General features: G+C 43.6%; 1 protein-coding gene across 9 annotated transcripts; it reads left to right on the top strand.

Annotated features, from left to right (window-relative positions):
• The first annotated feature begins 230 nt into the window (after positions 1 to 230).
• On the top strand, positions 231 to 21,674 carry TPM3 (tropomyosin 3). 9 transcript variants are annotated; one of them, XM_068540873.1, is made up of 9 exons: positions 231 to 458; positions 6,213 to 6,346; positions 8,057 to 8,174; positions 8,294 to 8,364; positions 9,018 to 9,093; positions 10,518 to 10,580; positions 10,760 to 10,829; positions 11,791 to 11,869; positions 20,250 to 21,674. In XM_068540873.1, exons 1-9 carry the CDS (start codon positions 327 to 329, stop codon positions 20,251 to 20,253), a joined length of 747 nt encoding a protein of 248 aa, XP_068396974.1. In that variant the 5' UTR covers positions 231 to 326; the 3' UTR covers positions 20,254 to 21,674. The 9 variants fall into 9 exon arrangements, 8 of the variants coding, with proteins under 8 accessions (XP_068396974.1, XP_068396976.1, XP_068396975.1 ...); XM_068540875.1 differs by lacking the exon at positions 20,250 to 21,674 and adding an exon at positions 12,611 to 12,629; XR_011073605.1 differs by lacking the exon at positions 11,791 to 11,869 and having other exon boundaries at positions 232 to 458; positions 20,250 to 21,444; positions 21,515 to 21,674.
• The last annotated feature ends 6,189 nt before the right edge of the window (positions 21,675 to 27,863 follow it).

Here is a 27,863-nt window from a genome sequence, read left to right as displayed (position 1 = left end):
CCTTCCGGTTACCATGGTAGCCCTCCCTCTTCCCAACCCCGTCCCCCTTTACTGGCCCGAGGGAAAGGCTGGGAGCGGTCGCCTAGGGCCACTAAGAGGTCCCGCCCCTCGCTCCCAGCCGCGGGTCTCCCCCCCGCCAGTGCCCAGTGGACGGCCTTCCCGCCTGCCTGCGGTGGGAGGGCGCGGCAGCGGTGGCGTCACATCCGGGCGGGTGGGTGAGTTCCGGTATTTCAGGGCGGAGCAGGCGGAAGTAGGGGTGAGAAGCGGCTGCAACGCCGAGCGGAGGAGGCAGGAACCCGAAGGCAAGCAGGGGCTGGGTGGGGACCATGGCTGGGATCACCACCATCGAGGCGGTGAAGCGCAAGATCCAGGTTCTGCAGCAGCAGGCCGATGATGCAGAGGAGAGGGCCGAGCGCCTCCAGCGGGAAGTGGAGGGAGAAAGGCGGGCCCGGGAACAGGTACGGAGAGGGCGAGGCGCGTGAGGGAGGGGCAGGCGCTGGAGAAGATGGGACAGAAGTGGGTTCCATTTTTGCGGTGGAGCACGGTCCTTAGGGGGCCAGCATACTCGAAGATGAAGTTGGAGCCCGGAGGATGGGTGGGGCTTAGCTTCATTTGGACCTCGAGCGGGTGAGGGGGGAACTGGGTGCTCGAGCGAGCAGGCTTGACCTTTGAAGGAATTGAGCTTCACCGGGACTGGGGGGTGGTTTTCTTCCTCCTCCTCCTCTTTTCTCCCTGCTCATTCATTCAGTCCCTCTGAGTCGGGCGCGGTCAGGGGAGGGGCTCAGCGGCCTCTCCCTCCCCCACTTCCCCGTGGCGGGGGGCGGGGATTGTGCTCTCGTTTGAGGTTTCTGGCCCAAGGGTTGAGAGTAGGTGGATGCGTCTCTGGTCTGGGTGGGGGCAGAGCCGAACTTAGTGTGAAAGGGTGGGGAGTGGGGGGGTGGGAACCGCCGGAAAGCCCCCGGCGTGGCCTGCTGGCAGCTTTTCCGCTCCCTCCTCCTGCTCAGGAAATGAGGCAGCAGTCGGCTGAGAGGAAGCGCGGTGCCCTCCCTGGAGGAGGTTGAGGCCACAGCACCGCCTCCCATCCTCCGTCCTGGGGCCCTTTCCTCTTAAGGGGAGCCCTTGCAACTGCTAAACCCACTCTCTCTGTCGTAGTGAAGCAGGAGGGGAGGAGATGGTACTTCACTCTCTCTGTTAGTGCAAATGTAGGAACCAACAGAACCATGATAACCTGGAAGGCAGGAAGTTCTGCCAGATTCAGGCGTTTATTGCTGAAGTGTGAAGAGTGCAAGTTGAACCGGTTAAGAACACTTCTTCCAAGCAGAGCTGATAAGCGAGTGTATGTGGTAGAGAATCTGATGGAGTGCCGATTTCTGTCAAGGTTTCTGGTTGACCTAGGCAGTATGGTTGATGGAGACAAAATATGAGTTCCGAAGTGATGTTACTCTGCTACTTTCCCAATTACCCATTACCGTGTCTTCTTTTTTTTTTTTTAAGTTCAATAAATATTTGTTCAACTGAAAGTTGGAACTTAAAATGTTAATGGATTGAATGGTGATTCCTGAAACTGCTTTCTGTTTAGAAGTGGTGGACTAGTTTTAGTAAGCCATAAGGTTTTCCAAGGTCTAGGGTGCAGTCCAGTGGGTGGAGCTGATCTCCTGAGTTGAGGCTTTGGTTTTGGAGGATCTTGAGGCTGGAGAGGAAAGTAACTGTTGCTAAAATTTGAAGACTTAGTGAAAGAACTCTTGTGGTTTATGGTATTCCTTGTTGTTCTTTCCCTTGGTAAGTACCCCCCCCCCCCCACCTTTCTGGCTGCTCCTTCATGGAGTGGCTGAGAATTAATGTTTTGGGGGAAAACAGCTGCCCTCCAGGTTAATACTTAAAGATTGTTAGAATAGTCATTTCTTTTTATAACTGGGCATGGAAATGCTGGGAGCTTGTCTTTCTCAGTCACCCATTTCTCAGCGGATTTTTCTTCCGTTCATTATGCCCGTAACTTCTAATTATAAATTCAAGTGAGATGGACTGGCTGGGTGACTCTTTATGACTAGTGACAGTTTCTGATCTCCTTTGTTCTGGAGACCAGATCCCCTTAAAGGGGAAGACAGGGATGGCTTGAAGGAACTAGCCATGTGTTGAGCTCCAGAATCAGGCTCAAAGTAGGGGCATGCTAGGAATGGTTCTGGGGTAGATGATGTCGTCCCCCCAGCAACAGCCCCCAGGATTTTGTTTTCCCCCTAGGATCCTCACCCACTCCCCCCAGGATTTGGTAATTTTCCTTGCAGGAAAATTTAACTCCTTTTTTCCCCACCCTTGGTGACTCTAGGGTAATAGGCAGCAGAGAGAGCAGCTTCAGATGTTTCTTAAGCTTCTCCCTCAGAGCCTGCCAAATTTGCTTATTGAGCTGAGTGAGATCTAGTGAGAAAGCCCTCAGATGGGGAAGTAGGGTTAAAGATTTATGAAACCAGTATCTTCTACTCCCTAGCTTGAGGGAGCCTAATCTTTTGACTTTCTGCTCTACTGAACTTTGAATTCCTCCTGAGGAGACACCTGTGGGAAGAGAGGGGAGTGGTGCTTGAACTGCCTGTTATCCTCTTAGGGCATTCTGGAATGTGGGTTTTGCAGGCTCCTGCCTCCTGGAGCTGGAAGCTCTGCACTCCCTGATGGTATCGCATGCTGTTAGTGGGATTGTCACTTAATTCCTTTTCTGGTTGCTTTGTGTGAACATCCAACCCTTGTTGGGAAGCTGGATGAGTCCAGAGCAGAGACTGAGTTGTTCTGGAATCCATCTATCTTTTCTGCTCTTGGCCTGGAGATTGACCTTTTATAATGTAGCACCTTGTCAAATCCACTTTTGATTTTGAATCTCCTTTGCACTTTTTGCGAAACTGAAACAGACTGCAACATAATATTTAAATGCAGTGTTTTTCCTTCTCTGTGTGTGTGTGTGTGTGTGTGTGTGTGTGTGTATGTGTTGTGGTGGTAGAAATACACAATGGTAAGTATTTACCATTTTAACCGTTTTTAAGTGTACAGTTCAGCTTATTTGTTGTTAATACCTGTCTCCTAACTTCCGCGGGTATTTCTCTCTCTGTCTCTTTTTTTTTCTGGTCTAAACAATTTAGGAATACTACTGAGGGAGTGAGTGGGCTTTGACTAGCAGTTTCGATTGTGGCCTTATTCCCAAATTCCTAGTCTGCAGGGGGTGGGTGGCCGTGGTTAGAATGTCTGACTGTTGTGTGGCTCTCTTCTGTTCGTAGGGTCTGGTGGAGTAAGCAACTGGCTTTATCACCTTTCTTTGGTTTAGGTTTGCTTTCCCGCTGATTACCTTTCTCTTACCTTCATACTAGAGCACATACTCATAGGGGAGAGGCAAATAGCCCTTTGCTCTGAGTGCCTCCGCTTAGACTCCACCTTTGTTTACTCTGGGACAGATAACTCTGCTCCCTTCCTTCCAACTTGCCTGCCCCTTGATGAAATTTAAAGTCCCCAAGGACACAGTATCTCCCTGGGTAGATATATTTGTGAACACAGTGAACTGGGGCAGTCCATTACTCACAGGGCTCAATCCTAACTTTTCCATTACTCTTTTCCTTTGAATTTCATCTGTGGCTTTTGTCTAAAAAGAGAAACCCCAGAGTGGCAGAATGCCAGATTTAGGCTAATCCCCTTCTGTCCTTGGCCCTGATCTGCCTCTGAACACCAGTCCCCTGTCCGTTTCTTGCCTTGACGGGTATAGCGCGCTTGGGGAATCTCTTCAGTGTGGAGGATGGTAGCATTTAAACCAAACTCATTTCATAGCTGAAGCTGTTGTCAGCCATCTTCTGATGTGACTGAATCGCTGCTGTGTTCCCCTCTCCAGCCTTGGGATTTTTGCTTCTTGGGTAATGGAGAATCCTATTATTACCTGAAGGAAGGACCTCACAGTGTACCTCCAAGCTGGGCAGAGGTGGGCAGGCTGAAAGATCAAAACCACATCTAGGCATGCTAAACCTAGGATGACAGAAGAGCATATAAAGTTAATGTTTCCCAGGGCCATGTTTCCCATTCTCATCTGCAGAAGTTAGTCCCACTCAATCTCTTGGTACCACTTGATTGACCTGAAAGGGATAGGCATTGTGCATAGGTTCTGGCTGGAAGGAAAAGTCAGGTAGGTGTCTTCCCTTGTTCCTTTAAACATTAAACAGATCTTGATTTTGCAAGCTTTTGTTTCATTGTAAAGAGAACTGATCCTCTGTGGGAGGAGAAAAAAGAGAACAGTGACTGCCCTCCTCCCTTCCCTCCCCACCTGGGTCTCCAAAGCTTTTGCTGGGACTCCCATCCTGGGTTCTGTTTTTGGTACAGGCTTGTTCAATGTGCGCATGCTCTAGTTAGGGCATCAAGATGTGTTTTCTCCTCCTCCCTTTTCAGCCTTGTGAAGAATTCTATTGTAAATGCTGATTTGTGGGAGAAACTGCCCGAGCCAGCTTGTTGTCATGGAAACTGTACACCCCCGCCCCCATAGCCTGTTATCTTTACTTCATTTGGGTAACTTCTGGTGAGCTGGGTGGGGACTTAGATTTCATGAGCTTCCTTCAAATCTGGGTTCGATGTTGTTCTTTTTTTTTTTTTTTTCAGTTCTAGGCATCTGAAGGGAGCGGGGTGGGATAAATCATTGTACTGGCAGTGTTTCATAGTTCTTGGCTGATAAGCAGACTCGTTCTCATAATCTTGACTTGTCAGCCTTTTTGAGCTTGTGAGGCGAAATGTGTGTTGTCCTAGGGCGCATCTGGTTTCCTGAGACAGGACCGGAGAATACTTGTCTTTGTGATATTTTGAATAGAGACACAAATGGTTTCTTAGTAATTTCAGCTTATATAGATGTCTTGATTTTCTTTTCCTGTAGGTCAGTGGTTATATAGCCCCAGCCCCTGCAGTGCCTTGAATCTCCCATGTTTGTATTTGGAAATTTTTGTGCCAAATTACCTGATTCTTAACAGGAGTGTTTTGGGCTATATCCCTTCCCATAGGGGCTGGTGGCCCAGATTATTTCTCTAGCTACCCCCACCCCTGACTGCCAGGAGGAAATCAGGGTAATAGAATTCAGGCACAATCTGGGCTGTAGAAGAGAGATCGTGTTTACCAAGCACTTGGATAAGCATCGGAACCTGGGGAGCGTGCAGGGCAGATTAAATTCTTGTGCGGTTGTGGCGGTCAGTGTACTTGCCACCAGTAAAGGTGTGGGGAGGGGAAAGGCAGTCAGAGGAGGGAGGATTTTCTACCAGTAGAATTCATGCACATGCAGCTGCCTTCTTCTTTCCTTGTTTCTTATTCCATTGCCAAGGAGGAGGCATGGGATTACTTGGACTCTAGCCTGTGCCTTATTGTGGGGTGGAGACCAGGGAGAGGATTGTCTTATGCCGTACTGGAGGGTTAGGCTAAAGGGATGACTTGAGGAATAGAAAGGAGTCACAATTCAGAAATTTGGAGGGGTGGTGGTGGGCATGAAGGAAACATTCTTTTCTGCCCCCAGTTTTTTTTGGTAATGCCATCAGAGCAGATAATTTTAGCCAGAAGAAGCTCCTTGTAGCCAACTTTTAAAAGGTGGGAGGAGGGGGCAAGTTGAAAGGGTGGGAGGTAGGTATCCCAATATTCCATCCTTTTGCTTTTTCTGTTCTGGAAGGTTCTTCTGGAAAACATTATTCTTTTGGCTACTCTCCTCCTGGTGTTAGGGTAAGGTGATCAGAGGGTTAACAACTTGAGTTAAGCAACAAATTAATAGATAATCCAAGAGTCCCTCTTTAAGAAACCTTTCTTATTTTTCCACTTTATGTGACACTTACGAGAAAGCTGCTGCAGAGTGAGATACACCTTTAAGCCAGAGCTCAGGCAGAAGGACCCCTATACTGGCTACCTTTTCTGACACTGGCGTGTTCAGGAATTTGAACTGGTAGTAACTGACACTGGGCTGGGCAAGGAGCTGAGTTTTAAAAACACTTTTCCTGTGGAACGAATGGGAATTCATTGATGGGAAAGGGAGGAAAATACATGTAATATTATAGAATATAAAATCATGTCTGCTAGGTCTTATGTGCATCTGAGTTAAGACACGTTCTACCCTGCAAGGCTCTGGCTTCCTCATGGTGGTAGTCAACCCCAATCTTAGTGTCATAATTAGTTCAGTTTCTTTTCACCATGCCTCTGCTTCCTTTTCCCATTCTTTCATTTAAACACAGGCTGAGGCTGAGGTGGCCTCCTTGAACCGTAGGATCCAGCTGGTTGAAGAGGAGCTGGACCGCGCTCAAGAGCGCCTGGCCACTGCCCTGCAAAAGCTGGAGGAAGCTGAGAAAGCTGCTGATGAGAGTGAGAGGTGTGTAGAGGGGCCTGATGAAGTGTGGATTTCAAAAGAAGTTCATAATGGCTCTGATCAAACAGGTTTCTTATAAACCTGTTTTTTAAAACCGTAACCTATCTTTATAGGATCTTCTTTCCTTCTGCATATTCTCTCCATATGAAGACCAACAGAGTAGGGGTTACCTGGACCTGTGACCCTTTTATAATTGGTGTTTCTCTATAAATTGACCTAATGATCCTTAAATGGGGTCACCAGGATGGCCTCCACTTAGACGGCACCCACCCATAGCAGTTCTCAAAGTGAGGTTCCAGACCAGCAGCACCTGGGAACTTGGTAGAAACTCAAATCCTCAGCAGCCCCTACCCCTCATCTACGAATCAGAGACTCTTGAGGTGGAGCCCAGCAATCAGTGTTTTAATAAGCTCTCAACCCTGGCTGCACTGTTAGAATCATGGGAGTGTGTGGTGGGGATCTTTGGGGAGTTTAAAAAATATATCAGGGACTTCCCTGGTGGCGCAGTGGTTAAGAATCCGCCTGCCAATGCAAGGGACACAGGTTTGAGCCCTGGTCCGGGAAGATCCCACATGCCGTGGAGCAACTAAGCCTGTGCACCACAACTATTGAGCCTGCGCTCTAGAGGCCGCGAGCCACAACTGCTGAGCCCTCATGCCACAACTACTGAAGTCCGTGTGCCTAGAACCCGTGCTCCGCAACAAGAGAAGCCACCGCCATGAGAAGCCCGCGCACCGCAACTAGAGAAAGCCCTCGTGCAGCAACGAAGACCCAACGCAGCCATAAATAAATAAATTTATTTTATATATATATATATCTCAGAATGCCTGGGTCCTATCCCAGATCTGTTAGAATCCATTGCAAAAGAGATCTGGGCATTGATGTTTTTAAAGCTCCTCCAATAATTTTTTGTTTTTTTTGGGCTGCACTGAGAGGCTAGCGGGATCTCAGTTCCCCAAGCGGGAATTGAACCCAGGCCCCGGCAGTGAAAGCCTGGAATTCTAACCACTAGGCCACCAGGGAATTCTCTCCTCCAATAATTTTAATATGTGCCCAGGGTTGAGAACCACAGTCCTTGAACCAACTCATTTTTGTCAAAAATAGCCAGTTGGCTCCTTGTCACGTGTGAGTTAAACGAGAACAAAGGTGTGTGATGACTTGGATGGGATCAAACTAAGACGTTCAGAATTAAAAATACCCTTTTGGGAGCACATTAACGCAGTGCAGCTGTGAAAATAAATAAGACAGCTATGTGTGTACTATTACAGAGTAGTGTCCAAATTATAGAAATTGAGGAAAACCAGTTGCAGAGCAGTGTAGTATGATTCCTTTGGGGTGTGGGGAAATGGAGATGAGATTTTGGGCATATAAAACATTTCTGGAAGGATTATGAATTAAGAGATTACTTCTAAAAAAAAAAAAAAAGAGCGATTACTTCTGATGAGCAGGACTAGAATTAGGGAGGCTTACTTTTTGCTTTATGCTTTTAGACTATACACTTAAATATTTAGTTTTTTAATAAGTATTATTTTTATAAGAAAGTTTTAAACAAAATAATTAAACTAAGGTGGGAGGGTGCTATGGAAATTCTTTTTGAGTGGCAAGCAAAGAGGAATGGGCTTTAAAAGGTGCGATTCTGGGTCCCTTGGAGTTGAGTTGATGACAGGCTCCCCAGGCTGTCAGTGCCACATTTGTCCGTATTGTTTCTGGCAGAGGTATGAAGGTTATTGAAAACCGAGCCTTAAAAGATGAAGAAAAAATGGAACTCCAGGAAATCCAACTCAAAGAAGCTAAGCACATTGCAGAAGAGGCAGATAGGAAGTATGAAGAGGTAAGACGCTTTTAGCTTGTCCCTCTCTCTTCAGCGATATTGGGCTTCTGAAAAGAATCATGAGAGGGAAATGGCTCCTTCTTTGCTTCACTGAGCTGTACCTGCGTCTTGTTCTGTAGGTGGCTCGTAAGTTGGTGATTATTGAGGGAGACTTGGAACGCACAGAGGAGCGAGCTGAGCTGGCAGAGTCGTGAGTATCTTGCCATACCATTCTGTTCCTTCCCCTTTGGCTTGGGCACTAATGTGAATAAACTAGCATTCCTTCAGCCTTGTTAAACAGGACCTAGAGAGTGGGAGTCATCTAGAATGCTTTTTTTTTTTTTTTTTTTTTTTTTTTTAGCCCTAAGAATGGCTTTGGGCTTTCTTACTCTCTTAACTAGTGACAAGTGACAAATGAGGTCACTTGTTCTTCATTGAGAGGAAAATGAAACCTAAAAAAATGGTGAACTGTTAACCGGCAGGCCCTACTGGGTCCTTCCAGCTGGGTTCTGCTTCTCCTTGAGGCATTGAAGTGGCTGTGCCGACTTAAGATCTGCCTCTGTTTTTACCACTTTGCCAAGCTTCTGGGGAACTTTAGGGCAAAGGCAGACATGACCTGCTCCCCTGTTGGCACCTTCTGGGCCTTGTTTAACAAAGTCCGTGCTGATGCATATTTATTTGTGCTTCCCTTGCATTCCCCTCTCCTAGATGTGACATATCATGACCATGGTGATGTTTTCTTCCCATTTTTTGATTTTTTATTTTTTTTTCCATTTTGCTGCTTGTTTCCTTGCTGTGTTCCTTTTTGACCTTTCTCCCTCCCCACAACCTGGCTTGTGCGATCCCTGTGACTATCACTAACAGCCGTTGCCGAGAGATGGATGAGCAGATCAGACTGATGGACCAGAACCTGAAGTGTCTGAGTGCTGCTGAAGAAAAGGTACTAACCATTGAACCCACAGAGAGGTTATACGTATGGTGTGGTTTGGTTTGGTTTTGTTTTGTTTTGTTTTGCAGCTGCCTCCCCTCCACTGGTTGATTTGTTGAGTGCTTTTTCATCTCTTCATGGAATGCTCCATTCCTCTCCACTTACTTGGCATCTTTCATCTCTTCTTTCCTAATTGCTTCACTGCCTCTCCACAGGGTCTCACCTTCCCTTGGGTGATTTGGGGGACTATTTGGGTTGGGCATCCGTTCCCACCTCCACCCCAGGTAGCAGTTATGATTTGTTCCTGGTAGTGATTTCTGTCAAGTGTTTTCTTTATTAGTATCCAAACATTCTGAGTCCCAGCCCAGGAGGGTCCAGCTCCTGACATGTTCTATGGTAGAGGGAGGAGGGTTGATGCTTGCTCAGATTACCTGGGAACTTCTCTTTTCCCCAGTGTGCCTTCCAACTCTCTCTACATATAGGTACAATTCATGTCTGTGTGTCTCTCTCCTTTTTTTTATTCTCTTCTTCCCCTTTCCTCTCCTGCGGTATTTAAAATATTCACAGTAAGTGTTCTGAGCTGGAGGAGGAGCTGAAGAATGTCACCAACAACCTCAAGTCTCTTGAGGCTCAGGCGGAGAAGGTAGGGGCTGGTTTGTAAAAGTGACAGGCTTTGGGGCCTGGGCCCAGCCCTGCCCTTGATGAAAGACTGGAGAAACCCATTCCTTATATAATCCAGTGAGAAGTATCCACCTACTCTCTCTCCAGATTCTGGGTTTAATGCTAATTCCTGTGCACATTAATTGCTGTAGTTAAAATAACTTCTTGGTCTCAGGTGACTGGGGTCATGTTCTCTTCTGGCTGATACTGCTATGCTGACAGAAGGGGGCAACAAATAGTATCAGATCTGAGACCTAATGAGCAATCAAGACAGATGACTTGTCTTTATCTTCTTGTGGGACTCTTTCAACCATGTGGCCTCAAGGTGTCACCACACCTACTCATTAACCTGGAGGCAGGAAGAATACCTTCCTGGGTTGATCTGAATAAGATCAAAGCTTAGGTCCCTTTTAAAAATAAAGGTCCTGGGGACTTCCGTGGTGGCCTGGTGGTTAAGACCCCGTGCTCCCTATTCCGGGGGCACAGGTTTGATCCCTGGTCGGGGAACTAAGATCCTGTATGCCACTTGGCCAAAAATAAAAAAAATTTTTTAAATAAATAAAGGTCCCGGAGGATTCTGAGGGTATCATGGCTCTAAGGACATTAATTTATGGATTTTAAGGACTGTTGTCCCAAAATGGCCTTGCTCTTTCTCATGGATCATTCAGCACATTAAATCCAAGAGGATGTTCAGTGTAAAAGTAAATGTCAGGAGGGGGGGTATTGTCTGTGTGAGTAATTTCTATTCTGAAATGTTTATTCTACTTCTCTTACAGTACTCTCAAAAAGAAGACAAATATGAGGAAGAGATAAAGATTCTTACTGATAAACTCAAGGAGGTGAGCTGAGGGGATTATAAGGAAGGACCCAAAACATTTAGAGGCATGTAAGGCATTAATGTAGACTTACACTAGCTGGCTTTGGTTCTGAAAGGTTTAGAAGTAGAAGGTGGAAGAAGAAGAGATCCTTCTCTGTCTTACTCATCTCTTGATTCTGACTGATTTCATGTTTCCCCCAGGCAGAGACCCGTGCTGAGTTTGCTGAGAGATCGGTAGCCAAGCTGGAAAAGACAATTGATGATTTGGAAGGTATGGAGCCTGGGCGAGGGATTCAAATAAAGAAATCTAGAGGATGACCTTGCCCTTTTACCGTTAGCCTCTTCCCCTGTACACCAAAGGGAGTTGGTAATGACTTGGCATGCATCCTATGCCCTGCCCTGTGCCACAGCTAGGTGAAGTGGGTCAAATCCTGGAAGTGGATTTTTATACTTACTCTTCCTATAATACGACTTTACCTAATATTCTGGAATTTGCATCCTTCCCTTGGAGGAGACTGGTAATAGCATGTACCTCCATGTCACCCCATGGCTACTTTTGGCAATCTTGTTCACCACTCAAGTTGTGGGGGACCTCACCAAGAGATGCAGCAGTGGAATGACCACTTCTCAGAGCTGACCGATGCCAGGGGCTTTCTAAATACTTCCTGCCCCCATAATTTGGCAACTGCATCTACCCTAACAAGGGAAAGTTTGTACTTTGCTCTGAGAACTCTGAGATATGCTCCTTTGGTACACTCTGGGTAGCAGGATATTCTTTGGGAGAGTTTTGCGGAGGCAACCTGTAGAGCAGAGGGGCCAACAATATTGGTCACGATGGGTAGGTAAAGAAGAAGTGTCTGAATATTAATGTGTATTTTCTCCTTTTTCTATGTTTGTTAAATTCAGCATTATCACTGCTAAGAATTGGGTTAACTGGGTGGGAATGGTATCCTCTTGAGTGCCTTTGGTAGTTGGAATTTTTAGTCATGACTATGCCCAGGTTCTCAACCTTTACTGCAGTTGATTAGAGGCGTCAAGAAGTCCCGTTCGTCCTGGGGACAGTGGATCTGAAAATGGCCAGTCATGGCAACCAGGATAGATGTTCTCCTGACTGTGGAATTAGACCCATGGTCACACTTTCCCTAATTTCTAATGATTCCCTCTCTTCATCTGCTTCTGATACCTTTTACTCTGTCCCCTCGTTCCTCCCTGTGGTTCCTGTGCCTGTCCAGATGAGCTCTATGCCCAGAAACTGAAGTACAAGGCCATTAGCGAGGAGCTGGACCACGCCCTCAATGACATGACCTCTATGTAACTATCTGACAGCAGAGTGGGGCTGGGACCTTGGCTTGTGGGTGGGTGGGGGTGTAGGCTGTGCATAGTGTGCTCTGGTTTTGTCTTCTGAAAACTAGAATCTCCACTCTTATCTTTAAAACACTGGTGCTGGTTACTTGTTGGCAAAAGCTGGGGAGGCATTTAATCCTGGATCAGTGGTAGCACCCTGATCTACGAGTAATTTTTGTATTTTTTATTCATAGTCCCTTCATTATGACACCAGGATTTTTCTATCTGTTTCTCAAATTTAGTCTCAGAAGGGCTACTGATGAAGATAGAATCATGTCATCGTATAAATTTAAGGAACTAGGGCCCAGAGAGCCAGTGACTTGGGCCCTAGCATCTTACAACAAAACTCAGACTTCATGGGTGTATATGATGCCCTGATATTAAAGTTTAGGGGAAACACCCATGATTGGAAATACCAAAATCACCTAAAAATCAAGCTGAGTCCCAGAGCAAGCCAGGTAGTAAAAAGCACCAAAAAGAGTTGTTGGGGACTTCATCTGTTTGCTGTGGATCCCTGATCCTTGATGCTAATCTGCCTTTTTCCCACTAACCCTGAAAAGAAGCCAAATAACTCAGGTTGTAGTGTCTGGCTCTCTTTTATCATTCCTACTGCCACCTCTTCCTTTTTCACCTCTTCCTTTCTCCCAGATTGCTGTCTAGATTGATGCTAGTCCTTCTCACCTAGAGTCTCCTTACTTTTTCACACAGATAATTATCACCGTTTCTGCTCTGTTCTGGATCTGCCCCCTTTCCTCGGGGAACCCAACGCCCCACTCTCGCTCTGGATTCCATTTGGGTCAGCCTGGCTGACCCCCAAGGCATTAGGATGGGCGGGGGGACCACAAAGCAACTTATGTATTCTCTTCCACCCCTCACCCCAAATTAAAATGTTAAGCTGCCGGAAGCCTCATGCCACCCTGCATTTGTGTCATTGACAAAGCTGCTGCTGTCCCTAAAAAGGAGCCTTGGGGGTGTGATGTGGGGAGCAGCTATTGTAGGCTCTCCCTCCTCTGACTTATATAATCAAAGCCACTTTTGTGTGTGTCTATTTTTTCTTGACATTTAAATTCAACTGATCTGAATCTATCAGAGTGGTGGACTAGGAGAAGTTACTCAAGCTGAATAAGATCATCTAAGTCCTTTACTTCCAGGTTCTTAAATCATCCCGTCCGGAATGTTTGCTTCTCTTTAGGTTCTCCTCCTTTGAGAGACCACAGACGTACCTCCCAATATATATTCTCTACCGTTTTACCAGTGGTTCAACTGGTGCATCCTCGGAATACCCGATGAACCCAAATATGTTACCACTAAAATTGACTAATTATATTATCCCAAGTCACAGAAAATACGTAATAGGTAGAATTTCCAGCAGTTTTATGTTTTCTTTAAACCTTTCTTACATACTTGAGGCTCACTACCATTTGCCTGCTAGTATGTGCTACCGGGATAGAAGACAAGTGATAAATGATTGTTACTGGAAAAATAAAAACAATCATGCATATTTCAAATATTACACACAAGGTAGTAATTTATTACATGCATAAATATGGTTAATTGCTTCTAGTAAGATTGTTCCTAGTTTATGTTGTGGAATTAAATATCAACCTTTTGGAAATTCCTACGCTAATTTACATAGCAGAGATGGTTTAATCTGCGTAGTGCAGTCATCGGTTGTACTTATCTAAGCACCTAAGTATTGTTCGCTTAGTATTTCAGTTTCTCAGTGGAGTATATATTTAAAACTTGCCTTTCTTTTAAACAGATACAGCCAGGTAGAGAGGTTTTCCCTAGTTTAAGACTTTAGGTCTCATCAAATTCAGGTTTCTTTCTGTCTGTACCATTTCTTTTTGCCACACAGCCTTTGTGATTAAGGTACAGGTTAAGTTATTATTAATTTAGGCACAGGGTATTAAGGTGGGGACAGAAGTAACCAAAGACGGAGGCATCATCCCTACTCTCAGGTTGCTCAAAATCCAGTAGGAGAGAGAACATATGTATAAAACTAAAGATGATGTGTGATATGTGCCCCAAATAATAAAGTTTTGTGGGAGTTCAGAGGCGAGGAAGAGGTTGATTGCAGTGGGGATGATTAGGAAAGTCTCATGATAGGAGGCACATAAAAGGTACTTAATAAACATGTTAAAACTTTCCTCTTCGTTTTTATTGGATTCCAAAAGATTGGATTTTTGACAACCAGAGTCTGGTTGAAGGAAAGTGGATATTGAGTATCTTCATTAAAGAGAAGCAAAAGAATAAAGGCTTAGAGTTGGGAAGGACACCAGAGCTATAACCATTTAGTTAGAGTAGGGAACAGGTATGTGCTGTATCAGGCTGGGGAGTTTTAATTTTATTTTGTAGGTAATGGGGGTGCCACTGGAGATTTTGAACAAGGATATGTTCTGAGTAGCATATAAGAAGAGTTAATTTGGCAGCTACAAATATGTTAGAAGGGGAGCAGATTATCAAAGTGATCCATTAAGACGATGATTCCCAAATTTCATTCATTTGCATACCACTTTTGATGGCTTTTGCCATATTCACATGCAGCCTACATTATTTTTTTAATTTACTTGTTTTCAGATTTGTTCTTACGCTACACAATTCTAATTTGAAATCAAAAGTTTTGACGTGTGCTAGTGTTTTTTTCTAATGCACATTAAAATAATACAGCTAATAAATTTTTTTTAAGTTCACAAATGTATACTGTCTGCAGTCTTCTCACATATCACTAGCAGTGACTGTAGCACACTTTAGGAAATACTGGGTTAGGTTATTGCAGTTTCCCAGAGATAATAATATGAACTAGAGTAGTGGTAGTAGGGGATGGTGCTGAACCTGGGCATTGTGAAGGGCCTGGTCACTAAATGCAAGAAGGAAGTGTCAAGGATGACTGGCTTGGAGCCTAGGAAAATGGTAGTATTAAAGGTGTAGAGAGGTCATGTGGTCTTGGTTTGGGGAGGCACGGGAAAGTAGAGAAGAATATAAGTCTGAAAAACTGGCAGGTATCCAAGATGAAAACAAAATCCTAAGACTTGAAGGGGAGAAATTGATATGAGAGATTTGGGAATCCATGAGGTTGGCAGGCAGTTTAGGCCATGGAAGTAAATTTGAACCCTAAAAGACAATTACAAATGTAAAAAGAAAAAAATAGGCAGAGGAAAATCTGTGTAGAGGACGAAGCCAAGTGGAATTGGTTGGAGGGATAGAAGGAGAACGAGTAACTTTGATACTTTAAAAACTTCAAGGCTGGGTGATTTCCAGTGATTCTCAGCTTCAGGTAGAGAAGGAAGATAACTGAAAATAGGACATTGTTGCTGATATTTTATTAATCTGAGGGTATATACTGGACATTAAGGACAAGGAGAGGAGCCATATTTCAAGGAAGAGAAGAGTGAATTGGTGGGAAAGAAAATAAAGGCATGAAGTATAGTCTATACAAAGTCCAATAGAACTTTTGGCAGTGATTTCCAGTATAGTAGCCACTAGCCACATGTGTTGTTGAACACTCAGTGTGGCTAGTGTGACCCAGAAGCTAAATTCTCATTTTATTTACTCTTATTAGTTCATCTAAATTTAATTAGCCACATGTGGCTAGTGGCTGCTGCATTCATTGGATAGTACAATTCTAGATGTTTTAGTATGTAGGCAGAAGGAGTTGACTTTGGTACAGAGAAAGGCTTCTTACAAAGGAAAGAAGAGAGAGTAGAGAGAGATTAGAAGAAAAATGAGGTGTTATACTTTGGTAGCTCCTGTCTTTCCCCATGGCATGACTGGTGTGAGCAAGGATAGAGACCAAGAAGCCAGGGTAGCAGAGTGAAATTTGAAATACTGTACCATGATAAATTCACTCTTTTGTTTAATGCTTTGCATCCTTATAGAAACCATCCTATGTTACTTGAGCCAGGACTAGCTATGGGAATGGGGTGAAGCATCATTGGTAATCTCAGAGCAAAGTGCTTCATCTCTTAACTTCCTCTCATCTTAATTTCTAAGAAAGAACCACAGGCTGTTGTGTTGGAGTCCATTCTTCCCTTCCTCATTACCGTTGTTGGGATGAGGAATAAAACAAAATGTGACTGGACCCCAAGTTACCTGATGGGTGGAACTGACCTGTTATGTTAGGCAACCTTGTCTTAGTCACACCCAGTTTCTTCCATTCACATATTGAATACTCCTTAGCCTTAACATGAGGGGGGAGTTTTAAAAAAACAAAAAAGAGCAAAATCTGTTTTTTCTACCTCATTCCTTGAACTTTGAGGCTTTAAAACTGATAGAGTTCCCTTTACTCCAAGCACCCCCATCCCTTTCCCTTTTCCTGTTACAGAATGAAATTGACCTGATTCAGACCAGTGAAGGATGTGTAGCATCCATGGGATTATTCCCTGAAAGGAAAATCAGACCAAATGGGGATTCTCTGGCTTGTTTTTTTGTTTGTTTTATTTGCTCTTATCAGGGAACCAAGAACTTTAATGAACTAGTGTCTGGTCCTGAATTTTTAGTTACTAGAAATAACAGAGTTAGAAACCTTACTTATTACTAAGTTCAAGGTGAGAGAACAACCACATTTATCTTTTTGACCTTCTGCAATTCTTAAGGAACTATAAGTTCTGGGATTTAATTAGGCAATAAAATGCTCCCACTTCTTCTCTGTCTCTTTATTTCTTCCCTAAGTGGAACAAAACCCTCATTGAACTGGCTGCTTTTGGGGATATGATCCTAATAACACCCTTCTTTCCCAGGAAGGAAGTGGGAGTCACACTGCCTAACTTGGATATAGGTGCTATGGATCAGTCAGGTTGCATATGGTCTTTATATGTAATATAACACCAGAAAGTTCAAGAAATGAGAGTTCAACATAATTTGAACCCCTGCTATTTGTCAGAGTTGCCCCAGTGAATAAGACAGGTTGAATCCCAGGCCTCATGGACTAGTATAGACTAGTACAGTGTTTCTCAATGATGAACTTTAGTCCTTTAAGCCAGGATAATTCTGGGATATACAGAACAATCCTACTTATTGCTGTCCCCTGCCCAATAAATATCTGTAGGGCCCTCCAGTTATTGTGACAAATACACATTTCTAAATTCCCCTCTAGCGGAGGGGAGGGGCAGTATTCCTCCTACTGAGATACTGGTTTAGTGGGAAGTGCAATTTAAAAAACTGCCTCCAGTTCTGCCCCTTAATACGACTCTTGTTTTTTGGTTATTCCGCCCAGGATCTTTTTGTACATATATGCTTTCTGTTTTGATTGGGTACACAGAGTGACAAGTATTATTGGGAACATACTGGCCCCCAGCTTCCAGGTAGAACTGGGAAAACCTCAGCCCAGAAGGCAAGGTACCTGAGCAATGCCCACAGTCAGCCCACAGAGGCAAGGCAGAAAAGTCTTTTTCATATTGAGGTCCTGAGACCATTTTGAAACAGACTGTAAAACATAGAAAGAAACTTGTTTATGAACACCAGAGGCTGACATTAGGAGTAGACCAGGAAGATCCATCCCCAATTGCCATTACCTCTGTGTTGGTCACATGGATTTGGATTCTCTACCCCCTCTTTTTTATTTATTAAAATTTTTTTTCTTGTGATGAGAACTCTTAGGATGACTTTCTTAACACCTTTCATGTATAACATACAGCAGTATTAATTATATTATGTTGTACATTTCATCCCTAGTACTTCTTTGTCTTATAACTGGAAGTTTATATCTTTTGACTACCTTCATCTAATTCCTCCTCCCCCCACTCCCCACCTCTGGTAACCACAACTCTGATCTCTTTTCTATGGCTTTGTTTGTTGAAGTATAATTGACCTACAACACTATGTTAGTTCCTGGCGCACAACATAGTGATTTGATATTTCTATGCATTGCAAAACGATCACCACTCTACACCTCTTTAAGATGTGCTCCAAGTAGAAAATCCAGATAAAGCCAGGGGACTTGAGCGCTTAATTACTTGTATCAGGAATGCTTTTGGTTATAAGAAACATCTTAATAGCAGCTTAAATAAATATGGGATTTATTTTTCTCTCATAATAAAAAGTCTTGATTTGAGCAACTGTGGCCTGATATAGTTGGGATTTCTGTGATTCTCACGGCCCTTTCTTTTAAGGTTGAAATTTGCAACTCTAGTCATCACATCCATCACGTTCAAGGCAAGAAAGAAAGCTAAAGTTTTTCCAGAAGCCCCAGACAGACTACCCCCTACATCTCATTGGCCCAAACTGGATCACATGATCCCCCCAAGCTGCCAATGAGGCTGGAGAACCAGGATAGTCTTTTTTTTTTTTTTTTTGATAATCAAACATAATTTTTATTTGGTTTTGGAGTATAACAGGATAGTCTTGATTGGCTTGTACCAGTAATTCACCTTACCTGGGGCTGGCTGAACACACTGTTGGCTCGGACAGGTTTGGGGTTCTTTTAGAAAAGGTGAAGTTGGGTTTTGATTCGCTGTGCCACTATGATGGGCTTGTCATCCAACACCTACAACAAGAAGCAGTAGAAAGTACAGGATTGAGTCTTGAGTGTAGGGATATTTATCCCAGTCTCCCATTCATAATGCTGTACTGAATGCTTTTACAGAAAAATGTTCAACCATTCACTCTGGTTCCTTACAGACCCCGATTATTATAAATGTATTTCTTATAAGCCAGGTGTATTCCTTCCTTTGCCGTGTTTCACTTGTCTCAGTTTCTCAACCCAGGGAATAAATACGGTGAAGGAGATACTTTTCTCCCTCAAAATGTCATTCTTTCAACTTGTCAGTCTGCATTTTTTATTTTATTCCTCTGTTGGTCTTTCCACCAACTGACCTAATCCTCCTCGCATCCATCGTGCCTTACAGATGCATGTTATGTATACCAGGTAGTTGAAAGTCTCAAAATTTACTTCTGGTACTCTACTAACCTTCCCTTTTTCTCTTTCTCCTCCTCTTTTTCCTCTCCTTCTCTTGTTTTCTCTCCTCTCCATTGCTGCTGCAGAGCGTCTCTACAGCCAACTTGAGCGAAACCGCCTGCTTTCTAATGAGCTGAAGCTAACGCTGCATGATCTGTGTGACTGATGGGCAGGGCTCACTGATGCCCATTAAACCGAGCTTACGGCTCACACCACTGACCTGGACCCCAGCAAAAAGCTGATTGTCTTTTAAAAGTTATTATTTTGCCCTAAGCAAATTGTTTTTTAGTTGGGACAGTTAGAATAGTGTCGACTTCCTAACTGCACTGTAAAGTGGGAACAGTTAAGATTAATACTGCCTTTCTGTCCCTTTTCAAGAGATTGTGGGTGATGAAGGGAGGGACCTGAGAGACAGTGAGAAAACCTGGGAGAGTTTTCTGTTTTCCACCCTTACTTGCTGCTCTTTCACTTGTGCACTGACTGTAGGATATGTTCCCTTGCATGGATGTTTTCTAACAATAAAAGGACTGACTTGACAAGATGTTGTAACTGCTTCGTCTGCAGGCCCAGGGATGGGCCCTTCTGACCGGGTAGAAAAAAGGGAAGGGAAAGAAAGGGGTGTGGGATATGAATAGGTCTGCGTTGCCATCCCCTTCTCTGAGTTGAAGAGTATTTTCCCCACCTCCCTAGAGCAGTGAGTGGTTTACTTGCTGGGAAGCTTTGATTCTCCGTGATGTTCAGCTGCCGGTTTTCTTCCTGACATTTTTCCTCTTGCTGCTTTCTCCTGGTATTATGTTTAATTGTAAGTAACTATGTCACAGGCTAGTTCTGAAGAATAGCTCTGCAAAAATCTCAGTTAAGATTTTGCTTACAAGGATATGTTTTGTAGTATTCTTGACTTTGTTTTCTTTCGGGATTCTCTGACTTAGCTATGGGGGTTCTTTTATTTATCCCACTAATTATTCCTTTCCTCTCTACTTGTTGAGGAAAGCCTGTAGTGCATGAGGATCCTCCTGTACTCTTTTCAAGTTGAGGTTCTGCTGTTTCTACTGGTAGAAATATGCCCATCCTCGTTCTCAATGTGTCAAACTCCAGCGAACTATTTCGAGTAGGTGTTGTCCTGTGGGCAGAGACTAGAAGAGTGGATGGCTGGTGTTTAAGGCCACCTCCTTCAGTGACTGAAAGCTGAAAGCCTTGGTTGGGTGTGGGGAGGAGAGGAAATGACTGATAAGGTCCCCAGCTCCCTCCCCCAGAAGTACAGCAACACCTGTAACTTCAGTAGGCAAGCCTGAGGCCCTGCAAAACCGAGTGATGCAATGGCTCACTTCTGTGGCTGAGAAGGCAGCTGCTTTATTAGTCTGCAGTTTCTCTGCAACAGGAGCAATTCTCAGAGTGGGTAGACCTTGAAATTTACTTCTAGTTTTTATAACGTCTCTCCTTTACCCCCATTAGATAAACTGAAATGCACCAAAGAGGAGCACCTCTGTACACAAAGGATGCTGGACCAGACTCTGCTTGACCTGAATGAGATGTAGAGCACCCCAGTCCCATCCTGCCGCTGCTCCTCCCTCTGACCCCGACTCCGCTGAGGCCAGCCTGCCCGAAGCTGACCTTTAAACTGAGGGCTGATCTTTAACTGGAAGGCTGCTTTCTCCTTTCGCCACCTCTCCCACCCCCACCCCTGTGTCCTTTTCGCCAAACTGTCTCTGCCTCTCCCCAGAGAGTCCATTTGGGCTAGAGGCTAAGCACCTTTGGGAACAACGTTTAAGGGAATGTGAGCACAATGCTAAGTGTCTTTAAAAGCATGTTGTGATGTACACATTTTGTAATTATCTTTTCTGTTGTTGTTGATGTAGCAGCCATTTGTAAAACATTCCAGATAATTCCATAGTTTTGAAGCAGCAGTCTAATCCCTTTCTCACTTTTGGAAGGTAACTTTTCAGCTTAATGCATATTGCCCTCTCCGTAGAGGAGGGGAAAAGGTATGGGCATGCCTTACAGAGAGCCAAACAGCCCAGAGAAGGACTCCATTTTGGGAAACCTTATTGCTCTGTAAAAAGTACCCGCCAAACCAGAAAGGTGATTCCAGAAGGAGTTAGCCAAAAAAAAAAAAGCTCTGTTCAGGTTTTCAGCTTTACGGTATCTTTGGGCAACTTTTTTTTCCATCAGAAGTGACGAGATGAAATCAAGATGGTGAGACCTCTGAGACCAAATCCTTGTCCCAGCTCTACCCTGTTCCCAACCGCTCACAGAATGGATCATGTGCCCCTTATTTTGAGGCGACCACTTATTTGCTCTCCCGCCTCCTTGAAAGAAACGAAAGAAAATTATGTTTTACCACTGATTTAGCCATATGAAACTCATCTCATCACCCTTTTCTGGGTCTGAAGCTGCTGTCTCTAAAAGTGCCATCTCATTGTGCATTGTATCAGTTAGTGCTGGAGAAATCTTGAATAGCTTATGTACAAAATTGTTTTTAAATTTTATATTATTTTGAAACTTTGCTTCTTTGGGGTTGGGGCACACTGGTCACCCCATCTGGCTGTGAGAGCTCTCTACAGTCTGGGCTGGCAGTGTGCTGATCTTTTAAAGTTTCTTTCCCTACCCAATCCCCTCTTTTTGGTGAGGTTTCAGTGAGGTCAGTTAGGTGTGCATCCTACAGCTTAATTGGCTTAAAATGTACTCCCCTTTGGTGAGGTTTCAGTGAGGTCAGTTAGGTGTGCATCCTACAGCTTAATTGGCTTAAAATGTACTCCCCTTTGGTGTGGTCTCTTTGGGGGCCGATTGGGAGAAAGAAAAAACAATAGTGTAACTGTTTTGATACTGAACATTGATAAATGTCTTTTTGAAATAAAGAACCAGTCCCTCCAACCCTCAGAGGTGCTTGCTTTTATTTCCTAATCCAAATGGGCTTTCTACACAGGAGCTATGAAGTTTGGGTAAAAATCAGACCTTTGTGGGTGGAAGCAACAGGATTTGATGTAGAGCACACACTTTGGAAGGTGACCAAAACTCGGGTCAGAACTCAGCTCTCAGATCCCTAGTTGTGTGTTCTGATGTCAGTCATTTAGTTTCATTATCTGTAAAATAAAGATAATATGTATTGTTAGGGTAAATGTGAAGATTAGAAATATTTATGTGCCAGACCTTTTATAGGTTACTTAACACTGGCATCTTCAGGGTGAGCTATACATTTCATTTACAACTGTATTGATTCTTTCTTATAAATCTGGATTTATTAGGCTCTGCTCCCTAAACAACTTCAACAATATATGACACGGATTACATACTCCTATACCTTTGTGGTTTTAGTAAACCGTCCTGAGACAGCCTTCGAGCTGATACTCTGTTGGATGTTTGGAGAAAACAAGTTAATTTAACAAGAGGTGCTCTCAGGGTATTTGCTTACAGACAGGCAGCGTGAGTGGATAGCTTTCTAAGCTGCCTGTGAGACGCCAGTGCCTGGCATTTCCTGCACTCTGGCCTTGAGGCTGGACGTGAAACTGACGTCCTAGTAAAAATGACACAGCTTCCTTGACAAAGTCCAGCTGTTTATACTAGAGACTGGAAAATTTTTTCCGTTTATATGTACGGGCCGATGCTGACTGGAAATTATTGCCCAAATAAAAGGGGGGGGGTGTTGCTCTAGGAACCAAACACGTAGTAGGCAACAGAAGGAGAGATTTAGCTGGGAGAGATTATTTTTTTAGACTGTTCTGCTTGTTCTTTACTATTAAAAAAATCTGCCACTCAATATTTAAGAAAGTAGCCCTTTAAGTGGGTAGCTGGGTTTGTGCAGTAAAGTTTCCGTAACGGCTTGCTGGAGCGCTTCATAAAAACATTCCCATAATTCCCCGCAGAACGAGGGCCCGCCTCCTGCTGACGTCACGCCTGCGGATTGGCTGACGTTGGGGCTGAGGGCGCGGCTGTAGTTGAGCGGGAACCGAGAGCTGGCAGTTGCCATGAAGGCAGTTGGATCACCCGGGACCCGAAGCGACGGGCTGTTCTGCTTGCCTCTGCAGCGCCTCCTGTTGCTGCTTCTCTTTTTGCTTGGAACCCTGGCCAACAAACTTAACGTGCCACAGGTGTTGCTGCCCTTTGGCCGGGAGCCAGGCCGGGTTCCTTTTCTGCTGGAGGCGCAGCGGGGCTGCTACACTTGGTGAGGGGTGGAGGGTCACGAGGGTATGCACCCCCCACGCCACCCAGGAAGAATGGGAGGGGTTCCTCAACCGAAGACGCCACAGGAATGCTTTGCGGTCACTCGGCCTGAAGAGCCCCTTGCCTGTAGGGGCTGGGGGTGGGGTGTCAGTGGGAATGCAGTGGCCAGCCCTTCTGAAGTGGCCTGTCCTCGTTGTGTGGGATGTCTTCAGCTTATGTGTGGGACCTTATATGAGCACTTAGGGTGTGAGACTGGCCTTCTTATTGTGTGTTGGGAGGGGTAGTCACTGTGTGAACAGCTATCAGGGCACAAGGAAGCCCTGTGTTGGAGGCCTCAGGCATTGATGGCTACCCAATGCGAAGAACTTTCAGTGTAAACAGCTAGAGAGGGAGTTCCCAAGGTGTGAGGAAATTTACCGAGGGGATAGAGAGGCTTAGGTTGTGAGTTCTCTACAAACTAAATAAGGTGGGGTTTTCAGTGTAAAAACACAACTAATTATTGCATACTTAACTAAGCACTTTGCATGTGTTAACTCATTTGGTTTTTACAGTCGTATGAAGCATTATTATTCCCAAACTCATTTGGTTTTTACAGTCGTATGAAGCATTATTATTCCCATTTTACAGATGAGTGAATTGAGGCATAAACACCATGAAGTATAAGCTTCTTGTAATATGAGAAGATGTATTTTGGGTGGAGATGAGATCTGCCTGTAATATTATAAGTTCGCCCCCTTATATGAGAGTACTCTCAAAGTGTACAGTCAACTTTGGGGTAATCAACTCTGGGGGGATGACTTTCTGACTGGGGGTGGAAAGACATGATTTTCTGGTGTGAGAGGACCCAAACATAGGTGGTGTGGTTTCCTAAGGTGTGAGGGAACCTAACGGAAGTGGGTTCCAAAGTATCAGAGGGCTCATCCTAATTGGAGTAGATTTCCCTTTACCATCACTTAAGAGAAGCACTAAGGTTTGTCCAGAGTATAAGAAGTTCACCTCGCATTTTATGAGGAAGTACAAGGGAATCAGGCTTATATGATGATCCCGTGTGATTTATTTCCTTACTGAGGATGATGGAAGGCATGAATCTTGCATTGAAAGCCATTCCTTCCATCCATCTAAAAATATTAATGGTTTTTTAAGTTGTATTTTGAGTTGGACTCACACCTCATAATTTGGGCAACATTTCCACCTTAGATAGCAGCAGCCCAATTTCTAGGATCGGAGGAAATTCATTCCTCAGAGTGTGAGAAGCCAGGTCTCTCATTTTTGGAAAAACAACATCAATCCTATTTTTACATACTGAGGGAAGAAAGTAAAAATCTTATTTTAAATACTGAGGGAGGAATGTAACTTGGCACAAGGGATCACTGGAAAATGTTCTGATCAGTCTCTCCCACTTAAATCTTGTGTCCCTAAGCAATGTTTCTACTTTAAAGAATCATTTAAATACACCTGGTAGTATGTAACATGGAAAAACTATAGGAATCTATGTTATACCAAAAGTTAATCTTAACCCACATTCTTATTTCATACTCTTAAGTATTTTATTCTGGCAGGCATTCCACCCATCATGATGCAGTAACTGTTGAGCCTTTATATGAAAATGGCACCTTATGTTCCCAAAAAGCTGTGCTCATTGCTGAATCTACCCAACCAATACGCCTCAGCAGTATTATTCTTGCTCGAGAGATAGGTATGTTGAGACAAAACACACTATGTAACAGTTCATCAAGAGTAAAATAATCTGATATCTTTTACAGATGGTTAACAGAGACGGTGTTGGCTTCAAATGATAAGAGGTAAAAAAAGGATTCCTGCAATTGTGGCATCCTATTCTGTGATTTTTTTTTCTTTTTTTTTCTTTTTTTGGTACATCCAGCCCCTGGCATGGTGCCTGATACAGAGTGGAAGCTCTGGTTGTTTGAATCAATGATGAAAGGAAGGAACTATTTATCAGAACTAGCTTGGGTGTTAAGGTCTGAGGTTGGTCTTGAGTGAGGCAAAAGGCAGTATAAAAACTAGTACTTCTCAAAGTGTCATCTATGAATCTAGCATCTGCATCATCAGCATCACCTGGGACCTTTTTAGAAATGTAAATTCTCAGGTCCCACCTTAGATCTGCTGTATCAGAATCTCTGGCGTAAACCCAGGGATCTGTATTTTTAACAAGCTCTCCAGGTGATTCTCATACAGACTAAAGTTTGGGAAGCACTGCACTAGTCTATTTTAGACCAGAGCAGCTTAAGAAATGTTAATTGTGGGACTTCCCTGGTGGCACAGTGGTTGGGAATCCGCCTGCCAATGCAGGGGACATGGGTTTGAGCCCTGGTGCAGGAAGATCCACACATGCCGCGGAGCAACTAAGCCCGTGGGCCACAACTACTGAGCCTGCACTCTAGAGCCCGTGAGCCACGACTACTGAACCCGTGTACCACAACTACTGAAGCCCAAGCGCCTAGAGCCTGTGCTCCACAACAAGAGAAGCCACCGCAATGAGAAGCCTGCACACCACAGTGAAGAGTAGCTCCCGCTCGCCCCAACTAGAGAAAGCCCGCGTGCCACAACGAAGACCCAATGCAACCAAAAAATAAATTAATTAATTAATTAAATAAAATAAAATTTAAAAAAGAGAAATGCTATTTGTATCCAAAATCAGAGCAGGGCTCTTTGTATACCTGAGTTTCTGGCACTTGATATTGTCATATTGATAGGCCAGAAATATCTGTATGGCTTTTATTTTTATTTACTTATTTTTTTTCATTTATTTATCTTTGGCTGCATCGGGTCTTCATTGGTGTGCGTGGGCTTTCTCTAGTTGCGTCGAGCAGGGGCTACTCTTTGTTGCGGTGGGCAGGCTTCTCACTATGGTGGCTTCTCTTGTTGTGGAGCACGGACTCTAGGCTCATGGTCTTCAGTAGTTTCAGCACGGGGGCTCAGTAGTCGTGGTGCACGGGCTCTAGGCTCATGGTCTTCAGTAGTTTCAGCACGGGGGCTCAGTAGTCGTGGTGCACGGGCTTAGTTGCTCTGCGGCATGTGGCATCTTCCTGGACCAGGGATTGAACCCATGTCCCCTGCGTTGGCAGGCGGATTCTCACCCACTGTGCCACCAGGGAAGTCCCAATGTATGGCTTTTAAATATTTTGATAAGTTATATATCTATACTATATTCTTAAAGATAAATTCAAGATGTTTGGTATACCATATTTCTTATTATTGAAGATGCCATCTATTGTAAAGCTATTTTTAATGTACCACTAAGAAAGAACAACATTGCCAACTAAACTATGCTTTTCTTCACTTAGAATTTTTACTTTATACCTACTGAAGAACTCTTTGACTTAGATGGTTATTTTTATTATGTATCACTCTCATGCCTAATAAAAAGGAAAATATAAATAAAATTAACTGGTTAAAATATTCCGAAGACAAATTTAACATTTTGCCTCATCTGAATCACTTTTTGACTGGGAATCATCAGTGTCTGTGTTTATCCCCACAACATCGTCCTTTGTGCCATCGAGACTGTTAGTGACATAGCATTTCTTAAAAGAATCAATTAAAACCAAAACCATCTTGTAGATGTCAAATAAAAAGTTATTATACTAAAAAAAAAAAAACAAAAAAAACCAAAACCACCTAAAAGGTATTAGTATTGGGCTCATAAGTTGGCTTTGCAATTATATAGAGCTGGTCTGTTTTTGTCTCCAGCTTTGAAAAGGTTCCTACCACATCTGAGTCACCACCTTTCCCACACTGTCTCTTTAACCATTTGGTTCCAAGGGAAAAAGAGTGCTCTGCCATTGTTCACCATGTTTTCTTCCAACCACTAATACCCATTCTGCAAGTTTGATGTTGGCCCTTCTAAAGTTCTCACATATGCAGTCAGTGACAACTATGTCATGACTGCTGCCTGGCTGACAATTCTAAGATGTCATCAGTTATAAAATCCCAATTTCAGAGATGTTAAAATATCATAAAAATGAGTGTCTTAGAATCAATGAAATATGAGATCTCAAAGTGAGAATCTTTGAGGACCATATCATGCAGGGCAGCTACAATAGATAGAGAAGGATACCAAGGTCAGGAAAAAAGCATTGCTTTGGTCACATATGCTATTTTTAATGTAATTACTCTTAACTACATGAATTCATTCTGATATTGAAAGATTCATTCACACAATTGCTAGGGAAAATGTCAAATCTGGCTCTCAGCTTTGATTCATCTGACTTGTAAATATTCCAAAGTTAAGTATCTTTCAAATCAACTTTCCCAATTTTGCTATTAATACAATTGTGTACATAGGTGATGGAGACTCCCAGTAATGAATGGCAGTCTTGGTGTCCTACCAGGTGCATTCTCATCTGAATGGGAACTGGTACTGTGAAACGGAAGGTGGGGGAAGGGACATTTTGAAAGGGAAGAGCATGCTTTAAGAGAAACTGTTCATTTGTTTGACAAATATTTATTGAATTGCCTACTAACTATAAGGCTTCTGTAAGGGTTAAAAGATTTAAGCACTCCATTGGTGTTTAGGTGCTTAGGATTTTGTTTATGATGTTTTTGGTGATAGTGTAGTAAAGAAAATTAGTGGTTATGATAGAGAAAATGGATAGAGGTGAGAGACAAGTTGGGCATATTCTATTTGGTAAGAGTACCAGATTTCTTTTGATTTTTTGTTTGTTTTGTTTTGACTAGGTGTTACCTCCCTTTGGTAAAATCTTTAAAGAATATAAAAGGTTATAAAAATATATATATAAAAGTTTATATAGTTAAAAGTAAATCTCTAATCTCATTTCTCCAAGAGACAACCACTTTTCTGTATCCTTCCAGAGGTAGTCTATGAATATATGAATATGTCTCTTTGTAGTGGGATATCTAGATTTTCAACCTTAGGTACAGGACAGG

The sequence above is a fragment of the Eschrichtius robustus genome, chromosome 3, assembly GCF_028021215.1.
Source record: "Eschrichtius robustus isolate mEscRob2 chromosome 3, mEscRob2.pri, whole genome shotgun sequence".
Classification (NCBI taxonomy): domain Eukaryota; kingdom Metazoa; phylum Chordata; class Mammalia; order Artiodactyla; family Eschrichtiidae; genus Eschrichtius; species Eschrichtius robustus.
This window is presented reverse-complemented; position numbering and strand designations above follow the sequence as displayed.